Here is a 13,978-nt window from a genome sequence, read left to right on the forward strand (position 1 = left end):
CAATGATTCATGAGCTAAGGGCCCATTGTTTTGGAGCCCATTGTTTATATTTGTTTGTGTGTACATGTGTTATAGTAATATAAACATTATATTGGATGGCACTATGACCATTATCCCAGGTATACAAAAGCCGGAGTAGGGGGTGGAGTCCACAGGACTCTGCAGAGTTCCTTTAGGACATCCTTCCCCCCTAACAGGTTGGGGAGGAAAGATATCAAAACAGGGAAGAGAGGAGCACAAGGGACTATGGTGATGGTTCATGTGTGAATTAGGGATGGGAATTTTATGGGGAATACACAATGATGTAAAAGATATAGATAAAAATAAATTAATATTTAAAAAATATTTTGAGAATAACCTGAAAGTTTTAAAGGGGAGTTATTTTCTCTTAATAAATATATACCTTTTCAAAAATCATAATTAGGCTTGAAGAATGAATAAAAACACAGTTAGGTGTATGAGATACAAAAATTACTTATTACATATAGTCTTATTGGCTGTTAATGAGGACTATGATTTAGTAAAGTAGGTTACTATTTGGGAAATAGGAAAGCAAGGAGCCCAAGAAGCAGTAGATCAACCCAAGAAGCATTGGGTTAACCCCAAAAGTCACTAAAAAGAGATTCTGCAATAGTCTCCTGGTTGCAATCTAAAATAATTCACTACATATATAAAGTGATAGTTCTTTTCAAGTTTTAGAATTAAACTATGAGAAAAACTCCAAAATAATTTTTATTACAAAAGTCAATATTTTCAGTGTTTGGCAGTATATAAAAAGAAATGTAGACAAGGGCCCTCCCTAGTGATGCAGCAGGTTAAAGCACAGCAGAGAGGCTGAAGCCACTGCAGCATGAGCTCAATCCCCAGCCCCGGAGGTGACCCACATGGTGTGGCAGACCTCTCCTGACCCGCCCGCTGCTCCCCTCAGCAGTGTACTTCGTCAATCTGCCTGTTCTGCTCCCCACGCTGTCTCCAGTGAATCTTCTCACCGCCCCTGCACCTCTGGCCCCAGTTCTATACATAAATAAATAAATCTTTTTTTAGAAAATGTAGACAAGATACCTCCATTTGTCAGGTGGAACTGTAAAGGAGAAGGGAAAGGGAAAAAAAGTAAGAATGCCAATACTTTCATTTTCAAGGCTGGGGGCTAAAAAAATTGTTATCCTAAATAATAATAAACTAATTTCTCTGGGTGGGTGGCCTCTCCCTATTCCGCCAAGATTGTCACTCCCTCTTGATTTCTCTGGTAAATTACAATAACTGAGAGCTTATATAAAGTGACTAATGAGCTAAAGCAAGGTTTTAGGAATTAGGCTGCCATGCAATTACGACTATCGTCAAACTAACCCTCAGGTAGTTTTGAAGCTGCAAGATCCCTTTAAGAGTTAGCCCCACTGGTGGCACAATGGGTTAAAGCACAGAGCTACCAAGCCACTGCAGCACAAGGGAGCTGACCCACATGGCGCAGCAGACCTCTCCTGACCTGCCCACTGCTCCCCTCAGCAGTGTACTTCAGTCAGCCTGCTTGTTCTGCTACTCGCTCTGTTTCTCTCACATCCATGCATTTCTGGCCTGGCCTGTACCCCAGTTCTTGGATGCATAAATAAATCTTAAAAAAAAAAAGAGCCCAAATTAATGCAGGATTCAGGAAATTTATGCCTCCATAAAGAGCAGTTACTGTAGTTGTGTTTCCTTGGAAAGTGGGGTGAAAATGGATGAGGCAGTTTGCATCAGGAAAGCAATTCTCTAGGAAGATTGACAGCTTAGGGATTTCAGCCAGCAACACTCCCCTGCAATTGAGGAAACGAATGTTTCAGTGCCAAAAGGAAGTGCTTATAGAAGAACTGTTCTAGTCGCCGGGAATACACATATTTTCAGAAGAAATATTTCAGAAATATTTGGAAGAAAACAAATATTCTTTAAAATGTATGTTCTCTTAACTTCCACTAACTCAACTGACTCACCCTTTTCATTCCTGTACTCTTTTCCTTTAATTAACATTCCAGGATAGTCAGTTAGATCTTAATTTATAGTAAAAATTAAATCTCATTGACTTAAAAAAGGTTACTCAATTACATCATCATTTAAGAGTCTCAGATTACATAACTATATATATATGTATATATATGTGTGTGTATGTGTATGTATATATGTATATATATATACATCTGACCACCACTGCCTTAATGATAACTTCCACATTTGTGATAGTAAAGAGACAACATACACAGAGCTTACATCCACATTTAAGTTCCATCAGCCAGTACTTGTCATGTGACCTCAACCAAATCACAAAGAAGGCTGAGGAATGTAAGAAGTTTATGGAATGTTATGGTGAGTACCACTGTCGCTGAAAGACATACTAATATAACTGAAGGTAAGTCAAATGTTCCCAGTTGACAGATTGGTCTGCAGTATACCTATATACTATTCTCTAAGGTACATACACACACACACACACACACACACACAGAGAGAGAGAGAGAGAGAGAGAAAGAGTATAGACTTTAGAAAAAGACTTAGTTTTTTCTTTAGGTTTGTTTATCAAGTATGTATTTGTTATTTTAATTAAATTACCTATAAATGGTTTTATAACCCAATAAAACCTGGATGCAAAAATAATGGTTTTCTATGAGATTGTTACTGGCCCTTTTGTTAAGGAGGAATCTTCTAGCATGGGGTCGGTGTGACAAAGTTGAACTGGAAGTATAGACTAGAATATGCTTAACCATTTGCCACTGTGAATGGGCTTATATTTCAATGAGGAAAAAAAAATCTCAATGTCTCCCTAAGTTCTGAGACTCTCCATCTCCAGCCTGCTTCTTACCTTTGTAGGATCAAAAGCAAAGAATTATATATAGAAAGCACAGACTCCCTGGACACCCAAAACAAACCCTTTCCAGTTTCCTAAGAGTGTCACTCCCTCTTGACTCCTGTGGTGAATGACAATGCCAGTCCTGAATAGCACAAAACCAGTGCTGTGACCACTCAGCATATTGCTATGACCTTGGAGAGTAGAATCCTGGCTGCCAGCATTTGTTCACATGCTCATCATGTCCATATGTTATGGCCTGCATTACAAACGGCATCCAGGAGATGAAAATCCCCAGGGAGCTCCATTCTGACTTTATGCAAGAGAGCAAAGGAACTTTCACTGACTACTCAGGCCTGGTGGCTGGGTAATGATGCAGGGAAGAGGGGATGCCTACTCCTCAGGAGCACATCTTTCCAAAATCTCAAAGATAAGCTCCAAGATATATGTCTTAATGACACAACCCAGAGACTGAGATGAAGACCGACTTTCAGTGTTGGACCGATGCCAAAGATGCCACACTAAATAATGACTCCCTTAACAACTAGGAAGAGATTGTGATCAGGAACCATTGGGTCAACTTTTTTGCAGACAAAGGGTGCTCTATGCTTTATCTTCTGAGAATGCCAGCTCATCTGACAGGTGTACGTATATCCATGCTGTGAAGTCATTTCAAGCAGCACAAGGGGATGAATAATCCAGTCCTTATTCCCAAGAAGGAGGATGAGCAATGTAGACTGTCTGCATCCCTTGTTTTGTGAGGTGTATGTCACTGAGGCGGGGCCAATCAAAATCTTTCCTAAAGTGGCTAAAGTGTTTGTAGACACTCTAGAAACATATAACAGAGTCATACACAGACTCACCCTCACAGAAGTGCACACACATGTGTGAGAAACAGATAAGATTGAGGTGGTGAGAGAGATGAAAAAAACAGACACAAGAAGAAAGATAAAGAGAGGCAGAAAAAATAGCAATGAAAATGGGGAGAGAGAATGGAAAAGCAAAGAGACAGAGGGATGGAAAGGATTGAGAGACAGATATAGAGAAGATACACTAAAAGAAATATTTCATGGTCAAAGAAAAACAGTAAATAAAAATATGTAATAGAGACAATAGGAAAAGAATAGATTAAATCTTATCAAATACAGTAGTCTCCCCTTATCTGAAGTTTCCTTTCCACAGATTAAGCTACCTACAGTCAACCACAGTCCAAAAATGTTATTTTTTTAGTCCAAAAATATTAAATGGAAATTTCTTCAAATAAATGATGCACAAGTTTTAAATTTCATACCTTCTCTAACTCTTCCCTAGTTTGAAGGAAATAGGTTAAACCTCTCTTTTCCATAGCTTCCTGTTTGCTTCTTCCTCCCACAATGAAAGGGAAAATCAGTAGAATCTAGAAAAGAATTGTCCTCAACTCCAACCTCTAATCTCAAAGGAATGCTTTTGAGAAAGGCCACTGTCACATAGCTTTTATTACAGTATATTGTTACAATTGCTCTATTTTATTATTAGTTTTTACAGTTAATCTCTTATTGTGCCTAATTTATAAATAAAACTATACGACATCTATTATATGTATAAGAAAATACATCATATGTAGGGTTCAATACTATCCACAGTCTCAAGGATCCACTGGGGTTCTTGATATGTATCCCCCATGGATAATAGCCACTTCTAAATCATTTGACCCCAAGCTTCCTTATAACATGAAATAAGAAAAATTGAGTTGAATTTATTTCTTTGAAGCTAAAAATACCTTCTCAAAAATAAAAATTAACCTCTATCAATGTGACTTAGCAGAATACATTTAAAAGATCAGTGACCATGAGCCACTATATCGGCCCAAACAATTCTACCATGCTTGCTTACACAATACCCACAGACTGAAAAGAAGCCAGCAATCCTTACATTATCACATTAAACACCAATAGTAAAGAGCCATAAAGACATGATGTTTAATAGATTTTCTACCTTTCTATCTCTTCTGCCCACCTTGACTTGGTACCTCAAGATGTCTCTAGTCTCCTTTCAAGGAATAACGTTTCCTTCTGGTCCCAGGTTGTCTGGTAACCTCAAAATATATGCCTTTCATTCTGCAGTAGTTCCCTACCTTTGCTCATTTAAGAAGGCTCGGGACACAGACAGGACATAGAAATGTTTAATTGTGATAAAAGCTCTATAATCAAACAAATCATTTCAATGTGATTGTCTTGAACACTTGAGGATGGGAGTAATGGAAACAAAGCTGCTTGAGTCTGAGTAGATGCTGAGTAGATGTAGGAAACACACGGGTAGCTGCTCCAGGGTCACCACTGTAGGACTCTGACCTCAAAGAAGTCAGAAATTCTGGGCATGGAATAGCAGGAATTACGGAAGAATGAAGTGTCTCAAGGTATCCTCTGAGGCATCAGTGCAGGAGCCCTGTGAGAGAGAGAGTAGTTAGCATAGGCTCTCTAAGGGAAACGTGCTCTTCCTTGCTTTGGAGCCCATCAGCATCACAGAGAAAACTGAGGTTCAGGTGTTTGCTCATCAACTCCCCTAACATCCACTCAGATGTATAAGAGGTGGAGGAGAGCTATTATTCTGGGGGATGTAATGATTTTGATCTTTTTAGAATATTTTATGATAACTCATCTTACTACCTCTTTCTAGCTTCTTTCAATCATTTGGAAGTATACCAGGTAGTAGCCACCAATATGTCTCACAAAATGGAGACAAATCATATTGTATGTTTTTGGAGTGTTGACCTTGAAACTCTAACACCTGAGATGTGACCCAGCCACTAAGCTTCACAAAAAGATGCCACTAAAGTCATAGTCTGGTTCTAGGGAACAAACTCAGGGACTTCCTAAAGAAACTGGGCAAATTTCTCTAACTCTTAGTTTCATAGTAGGGTAAAACCCAAAAAATAAGACATGTGTGGCCAGTACACTCACCTCACACTATCTTTTGACTGTCCCCACACCCCTAATGAATCAGAGCAGAAATATTACCTGTTGGCAGAGGTCCACGGGGTCCTAGAAAAAAAAGTAATACAAGGAAGTGTCTCATTAAACAAACAATAAATCTCTCACTCACACCAAGGGGAAAAAGATAGGCAACCTCCCTGCCCATCAACTGCAAGGCCTTAACTTCCTTAAACTAAAAATGTCCTCAAATGAATAAAAACTACAAAAGGCAGAAGGGAAGCCAGTGCTCTGACCCTCATAGAGGAGAGAGCCTTCAGAAAGGAACTAGTGAGACAAAGGTGGCTCAGAAGGAAGTCCTAGTGAAGCAGGAAGTTCCCATGTCTGCTGCTTGGTCTGCTGTTTCCCCAAGCCAGGTAACTGAGGGGGTCTGTTACTTTGATTCTGCTGCTTGCTGGAGAGAGTAGCTGCTTGTTCACAGTGGTAGCCATGGCTACCTTGTCCCCTTTCCCACAACACAAACAATAAAGAATATGTACGCTATGATGGATGGGGTGTCAAGTTTCCTCACACAAATTATATAAAACCCTGACATTTTTTCCCTGGGGCGCTCAGAATTTTGAGACTGAGCCCACCAGTGTGACAATTAAATCTCTCTCTATTTCTCTGAGTGCTGCATGATTTCTGTGGGAAATCACTGTAACACTAGAACCCGCTCTACCTTTTACCTTTCTGGTAGGGATAATTTCACCCACTAAAATCAGATTCCAATATCTCCCCCTAGGTTGTTCCAGTTCCTCCTACCTCTATCCCAGCCTCCATTCTTTTAGGGTCAGGGGTAAAAAGCTACATGTTGAAATGCAGACACAGCTCATTTTCCCCATTTCCCCAAAGCACCTTACCTTTCTGGCTCCGGTGACGGATGAAGAGACCCAGCCCAAGGAAGATCAGCCCCAGCACAAAGCCCCCAACACCACTCAGCATCTTGCTCTGAGCAGATTCAGACTGTGCCCCTGGAGATTAGAACCTGAGTATCAGTGTTTGTATCCTACCCACATAGTCCCTGACTGAGAACCTGAAGTCTAGTATGAAATATGGTGGGTAGAGGTGCCACAGGACCCTGATTCTCCATTCTGAACAACCTGAGGGACAGAAAGACTACCAATATATTCTTGGACACAATGGGTAGGTGAAAGTGGGCTCCCGCTCTTCAGAGTCACATCCATGACTTCAGACCCTATGATCCCTGTCACCAGCCATCATAGTCAGTCCTTCAGAACTGGCAGGGCTGGGTCCTGGACCATTGTGTATAGAGACCACCCTGGTACCCAGAATGACAATGAGGTCAGGATTTTTCTCATCATCAGTGATTTCAAGCTCACTGGTGATGCTGGGAAGAAGGAATAAGAAGTGGGTCCAAGGAAGCTCTGCCCTCTGACTGGTGGGGCTCGCTGTGAAAGGAAAGAAACTGCCCCTTACTCCACTCCACGGTGATGGGGTTCTCGAGGCTGGGGTGCTCCACGTGGCAGGTGTAGACATCTCCACGCTGGGGAGTCATTTCCAACATCACAATGATCTGAAAGGTCCAGTCCCCATTCCTAATGAGGGAGGTGGACACGACACCATCTGTCTCTTCCTGGTCATTCCGGAACCACCGAACTTTGACCTGGTCTGGGTAGAAATCTGTCACCGAGCAGACCAGCATGTTGTGGTGGTTTAGAGCCTCTGCCCTGGATGGGGAGACAGTCACTTTCGGTGCCACTGAGGGGAGCAACAGACAAGAGGAAACATGGTGAGGTGCAAGGACACACCACAAATCTTTCCATGATATGAGCCCTTCCTTGGTACCAGAGTGGAAAGAACTTGGATCCAAGTCTTGGATTAGAAGGATCAGCTGGGTCACTTCATTGACTTAAATAAAAACATTGATGTACTTTTTAGAGTCTCAAGAAATAATAGTAATTAATCTAGAGGAATTGTTCTATTGATAATATCTGGTTAAAGCACTTTTTTAAATTATAAATTACTATATAAAATAAGCCATTATTCATATAATTAAAAAAATAATAATAAATCTGGACTTCTTGTCTGCCATATTTATTGAAGGCAATGTCAGGATCAGTTCTCACTAAGATAATTATAGTTTCTCACTCCAAGATAGTGACTCACATTAAGATAATGACTTCATTTACTCTTAGTCCCAATGCTTCCCACAAGAAAAAAAAAAATCACAGCTTTGACTGTTGGCCATGAAAGCATCAACATTGCCACGCCACATAAATAATACATGAACTGAAAGTTAAAATGGTATAGATATTTCTATGCCCCACAAAATAACACGATTGCCTTCACATCCTCCCTATAAAACAATGTTTTTCAAACAGATGACTGGATCAAGAAAACATGGTATATACACACAATGGAATACTACTCAGCAATCATAAAGATAAACCCACACCACTTGCAGCAACATGGATGGGGCTGGAAAGGAATATGCTCAGTGAAGTAAGTCAGAAAGAAAAAGAAAATGAAAAATATCAGAAGGTTTCACTTATAGGAGGAATATAGGGAAAGCAAACAGTGTCGAATAAAAAGATGAAACTAGCAGGCAAGTTATAGATCCAAGACATATGGCAGGGGAGGGAGAGAAAGAAAGGTCAAAATAGGGGAGGGAATAGCACAAGGGACTAAGGTGATGGTTCATGGGTAATGTGATCATGGGATTTGCAGGGACTACATATGATGGGAGAAATCAAATATTGTGCAAAAATGAATGATGTAAGAAAATTTTTTAATTTTTTTTAAAAACAATTATTTTTAAGAACATATATCATACTCAGACTATAATCCTAAAACATGAGGTCAAGATTCTATAAAGTGTCAATTTTTAGTCTACTCTTGACTCAGGTACCATTTTATGGTGAACTCCAACAAAAATTTATATTATTAAATATATAAACTTCTACCTCAACATCATATGTCACCTGTATTTTATTCATTTGTTGATTCAGTTAGTCACTCATTCAACAAACATAAATTTGATAAGCACTGGGAATCCAAGGATAAACAACGACCCAGAGTAGCTGCCTTTACATAATTTACAATCTCATAATAGAGACAAATAAATGAATGTTTCAAAAGTTTGTAGTTTTTGAAAGAAAAGGAAGGAAATCTTGAATAGCAGTTTTGTTGACTTTCTCTAAGAAATTAAACTTCATGCTTGCCCATGCCTCAATCCTTTATCTTCTCAGATAGCAAGTTATTGACAAAAATGACACACCTGTCCCTACCTATTTTACATATCTGACCATTTACCTTTCCAATCATTATGTTGCATCTTCCTTACTCCCTTAGTGTGAAACTATACTAAATACTTCATTTATGATTTACTTATCTGGCAATCCATTATGATCTCTCATTGTCTCTTTCTACTAATTACCTTTTAATATTCAAGTAAGCTCAAATACTAGTTGCCCACCTTACTCCATCCCCTTGTACATCCTTGTTTTGAAATTAGACATTATTATCAAATATGTTATCAGCAGAAAATATTCTGAAGTTCTTGCAGAAGTTGGCCTTGCTTAATGAAAATGTGGCATGAATTTTATAAGTGGGACTTCCTGAGGTAATCAGGCAGCCTCAGCACCCAAATTAAATGGCACATGTGAGCCATCATCTGCAGAGAATCATAGGTTCAATCTGAACTTTTGTTCAGATTCTTCTTCCTGGAATCATGGTCAGTCATGGAGACATACAAAATCTGTTCATCTTAAACATACTGCAGTAAATTTAGAGGGTACAAGATCATGAGAAATGCTAGAACAAAAATTATATATAATTTTATTAAAATTGTGATTAATTGCTGTCATTAGAATGTGGGTAGAAGCAAGAGGGCATAAAGTAAGCCAAAAGTTATGCGAACAGGAATAGTTAACACTTCAGTCAAACTAGAGATTAATCAGTGAATTTCCCACTCCTTGCAAGTATAGTTCTATCCCACCATTTAAAATAGTCAAGAATAGGCCCTCCCTGGTGGCGCAGCGGGTGAAAGCACAGCACTGAGACACTAAAGCCACTTCCGCATGAGTTCGATCCTGGCCTGCCCCGGAGGTGACCACATGGCGTGGCAGACCTCTCCTGACCCGCCCGCTGCTCCCCTCAGCAGTGTACTTCATCGATCTGCCTGTTCTGCTCCCCACTCTGTCTCTGGTGAAACCTCTCACCCTCCGCATTTCTGGCCTGTACCCCAAGTCTGTATGCACAAAATAAATAAATCTTTAAAAAAAAAATAGTCAAGAATAATGTGCTTCAGAGGAAAAAAAAATAGTCAAGAATAGATTCACAGGGCCTCCCGGGTGAGCTAGGAGTTAAGTCTCAGTGCTACCACCACAACAGCACACCTCAGTAGCTTGAATTCCACCCCAGGCCAAGGAGCTAGCCCACATGGTATAGAAGACCTTGCCTGTCTTGCCCACTGCTTCCCTCAGCAGTGTATTTCAGTCAATCCACCTGTTCTGCTCCTCACTCTGTCTGATAAATCCTCTCTCTCTCACACACACACACACCCTTTATGTCTGGTCTATACTCCAGTTCTTTTACCCAAACTAAATAAAATTTAAATATTACAATAAAAAATTCTTTAAAAAAAAAAAAGAATAGACTTGTATTGCTGCATTAGGTCATAATGATTTTGCTTCCATTAGACTCTATACCCATGTAGTAAAGAACATAATAACTGTTATGTGTTTGGAGGAGACTGGTAAATAATGTGGCTTGTTACTTACAGGTTTTATTAGGTATCAATACTAGCACTAAAGTAATGTTGGTGATCCCTAACCCACAAGGTAGTTATGAAATAAAAAGGCATAACAAAAATGGTGTTTGATAAAGTAACTTTAGAAATGGGTACTCCTTAAATGGGTATGATTAACTTTCAGAATGTCTACACCTATAGTGGATATCTACACCTGAAGGGAGGCCATAGGAAGAAGAATATTCAGGGTTAAGGGCAAAAGAAACGTGAAAAAAATTTTATTCAATAATTTAATGGGATTCCTTTATTTACTCTAAAAGTCAACCCTTTATATTAGGTCACTTGTTGAAATTTAAATTCTGCCTTACAATACCACATAAGCATTGTCGCCACAAAATGTGCACTCACAAATTTCAAATTATTAATATTGAAGTCACTTCAATATTAAGCATTAATATTGAAGTGACTTCAATATTAAGCATTTGAAGCATTAAGTCAATTATTCAGCCAATCCACCTGTTTTGCTCCTTACTCTGTCTCTGGTGAATCCTCTCTCACACACACACACACTCACACACACACACACTCACACGCACACACACACCCTCTGTGTCTGGCCTATACTCCAGTTCTTCTGCCCAAAATAAATAAAATTAAAATTAAATAATTGACTTAATGAATGATTAATAAAAGCAGTTTCTATTTACCCTCTGTTGTTCTCTTGAGCCTACTTGGATAAGCAGTCAAGTACATTTATTCTGTTAATTTCAGAGATACACTGAGTTCATACTGGGCAAGGTGTGTCAGGTAATACGCATACAACAAAAATTAAGAGAGTCCCTCTCCTCAAAAAATCCAGGAGAAGAGATACGCATTTAAGAAAATAGAATTGTGATGAATAATAACAAAGCCCAAAAGTGAAAATGTAGTATGTCATGACACTAATGTGTCTCCACGTGTGCAGCGTAGGGCAGCCCAGTTCCACCAAGTCAGCCTGTTAGCGCTGCACGGGCTCAAGCTCTGAAGAGGGGCCTTGCTAGGTTACCCCACAGGACAGGCAGGCAGTAGGATAGAGAGGGCCTCGAGGCACAGGCAAAAGAGAGAGAGGAAGAGTCAAACACCGAACACTCACTGCAGGAGTGTGCACATTCGCGGAATGAATCCCAGAGATTGCAGAGGGAGTGGAGCTGTACCCGCTCGCCTCTGCGGGGAGGCTCCAGGGCTCGGGTTGTCAGTTCTGCTGGGTTTTTTTGTTTTGTTTTGTTTTGTTTTTGGGTCCCCGCCCGCACACCTCCCTGCCCGCACCCAGGGGCTCAGGCACTAGTTCCCGAAGCCGCCCCTCACAGTATGCCCGACTGGCTCCCATACCCCTCCCGGTGGCCGAAGCCTGGCCTGGCCTGGTCTCGGGTGGACGCCCTGCTCTCACCTAGCCGCTTAAAGGTTGTGCGCAACTCAGACTGGTAATTGTGTCTGCACACCGTGTCCGCCTCGGCCCGCACACGCTCCAGTTCGCCCTTCTGTCCGTTCCAGTACTCGGCGTCCGGCCGCCCCAGCTCGGTGACAGCGCGGTACTCCCCCACGTCGCTGTCGAAGCGCGCGTACTCCTCCTGGTTATAGATGTATCTGGTCACATACCGCACCCGCTGTGTCCCGTTGGTGAAGTAGCACAGGCCCTTGAACTGATACACGAAATCCTCTGGGGGTAGGGGAGACAGGGAAGGAGGAAGGATGGATGGGGGTGAATTTCACCCAGTCAGTCAGGCCTCAAGCAAGCAACACAAAGCAACAGCCACTGTGGGCAGGGGCCCAGCGTTCCAGGTCTCCACCAATCAGGTAGAATAACCCTGAAAGTGGTCACCGCCACGGGTTCCAGTGGAACCCAGCCCTGCACTCATGCTCCAAACCCGGGATCCTCCAGGTGGCTCTCCCCAGGGTCTGCCTGCCCTGCTTCTGAGAACTTCCAGAATGGCCTTTATAAAAAAAAAAAGACCTTATCGCTAGGGGCAAGCCCCAGGCTGAAAAGTGAGAGAGCAGGTGGTTTGATTTTACACGATTTTTTATTAGTCATTGTACTGAGCAGGATCAGGACCTTCTTGGAACTTAGAGACTAACAAGTATCCCTGAAAGCACAAATGCTTAAGGAAATGAGGGGAAAGGCTTATAATTTAACATGTCCTCTCCTGACAAGCATATTTACTGGTCCTTGACAAAATTCTTCCTTCTCATGGTTGGGTTTACTCTGAAGTTTCTGAGTAAACTAACTGTAGTGGAAAGATCTCTCCTGTGCAGTAAGAAGGAGAGGACACCTCCTGAGTCTAAGGAACATGTTATTCACAGAAACATAGGGCTACACATTTGGAATTTGAGAGAATTTATATAAAGTTATTAATCTTATGTCTGAATCAAGTGGTTTCTCAGTATGTTTACTTTTCCCTTATTACATCTAGGTGATTCTAGTCTCCTAAATTCAGTCCATTATCAACAAATCTCTCATCCATTCAAGTCACTCTTTAACCATAAATCAGTGAAACTTGAAATTAAGACTCCCTGTTCTTAATTACTCAGTCAGCTTCACTCAAAAAAATTTTCCTGCATGGTCCTCCATTCAGAGAGATGAATGTAGAGTCATTTTCTTCAAATACTGAGACTACAGAAACCACTATTGCTCTGTATTTCCCCAACCCAGAATCTCACAGTATTTAGTAGCCTTGTGTGACCCTGAAATGACATATCCTGCTGTGCCTTCTTTTGAGAAATCCATATTGTCAAAGATAACCTCATGCCCACTTGTCCTGGCACTGCTGATAGATACATTCTTTGTCTCCTCATTATAACATCCCTAGGTGTGAGCCCATAGAATAGAGATTCTCCTCACTTTTACTGGAAAGTGGAAATGAGAATGTAACATAGCTCTCTCCCCCCAAAAGGGCCTATGTGTTAAAAGACTACATTAGAACCACACAAACACCCAGAGAGTCCCCCAGACCTGTCCCCCAAAGTGGTGACTCTGGGTGGCTGCCACCCTGCACTTACGTGGAGACTCTCTGCCTTCGATCACTGGGCTTCTCAGTACCACCAGCATCACCACCACGGTCGCTGTCCAGAGGCCTCTGGGGATCTGCAGAGCCATCTTTCCAGGCATAAATGAAATCACAGGAAGAAGTGATAGGGTCAATACAGCTCACCCCTAATGGAAATATGGCCACTCCACTTACAAAAGACTGTGAAATCTTCCCTGCATAGTAGGATTGGAGAAGTGCTAGGAAAGGAACCAATCAGCACTAGAGCTGCAGTAATTCATCTGTCTCCAGGCAGACATTGATTATGAAGGTTCTCGATCCAATGCCTGACACTATATCCTCACCAGATTATGCTAGGTGAACATCTGGGTGAAGACTTTCTCTCTCAGCTATAGATTTGAAAATGGGATGCTTTAGGGGTTTAAGAACTACAACAGAAAAATGATTCAAGAGTAGACATCTTTGTCAAATTTACCTAAAACCT

The 13,978-nt window shown here is 41.1% G+C and overlaps 1 protein-coding gene across 1 annotated transcript; it reads right to left on the bottom strand.

Moving 5' to 3' along the window:
- Positions 1 to 4,955: 4,955 nt before the first annotated feature.
- On the bottom strand, positions 4,956 to 13,677 carry LOC101631320 (HLA class II histocompatibility antigen, DQ beta 1 chain-like). The gene is made up of 6 exons (XM_004673968.2): positions 13,508 to 13,677; positions 11,901 to 12,170; positions 7,201 to 7,482; positions 6,624 to 6,734; positions 5,809 to 5,832; positions 4,956 to 5,236 (listed from the first exon to the last, which is right to left on the bottom strand). Exons 1-6 carry the CDS (start codon positions 13,614 to 13,616, stop codon positions 5,223 to 5,225), a joined length of 810 nt encoding a protein of 269 aa, XP_004674025.2. The 5' UTR covers positions 13,617 to 13,677; the 3' UTR covers positions 4,956 to 5,222.
- Between the last annotated feature and the right edge of the window lie 301 nt (positions 13,678 to 13,978).

The sequence above is a fragment of the Condylura cristata genome, unplaced genomic scaffold (assembly GCF_000260355.1).
Source record: "Condylura cristata isolate star-nosed mole 26May11 unplaced genomic scaffold, ConCri1.0 scaffold00001, whole genome shotgun sequence".
NCBI lineage: Eukaryota > Metazoa > Chordata > Mammalia > Eulipotyphla > Talpidae > Condylura > Condylura cristata.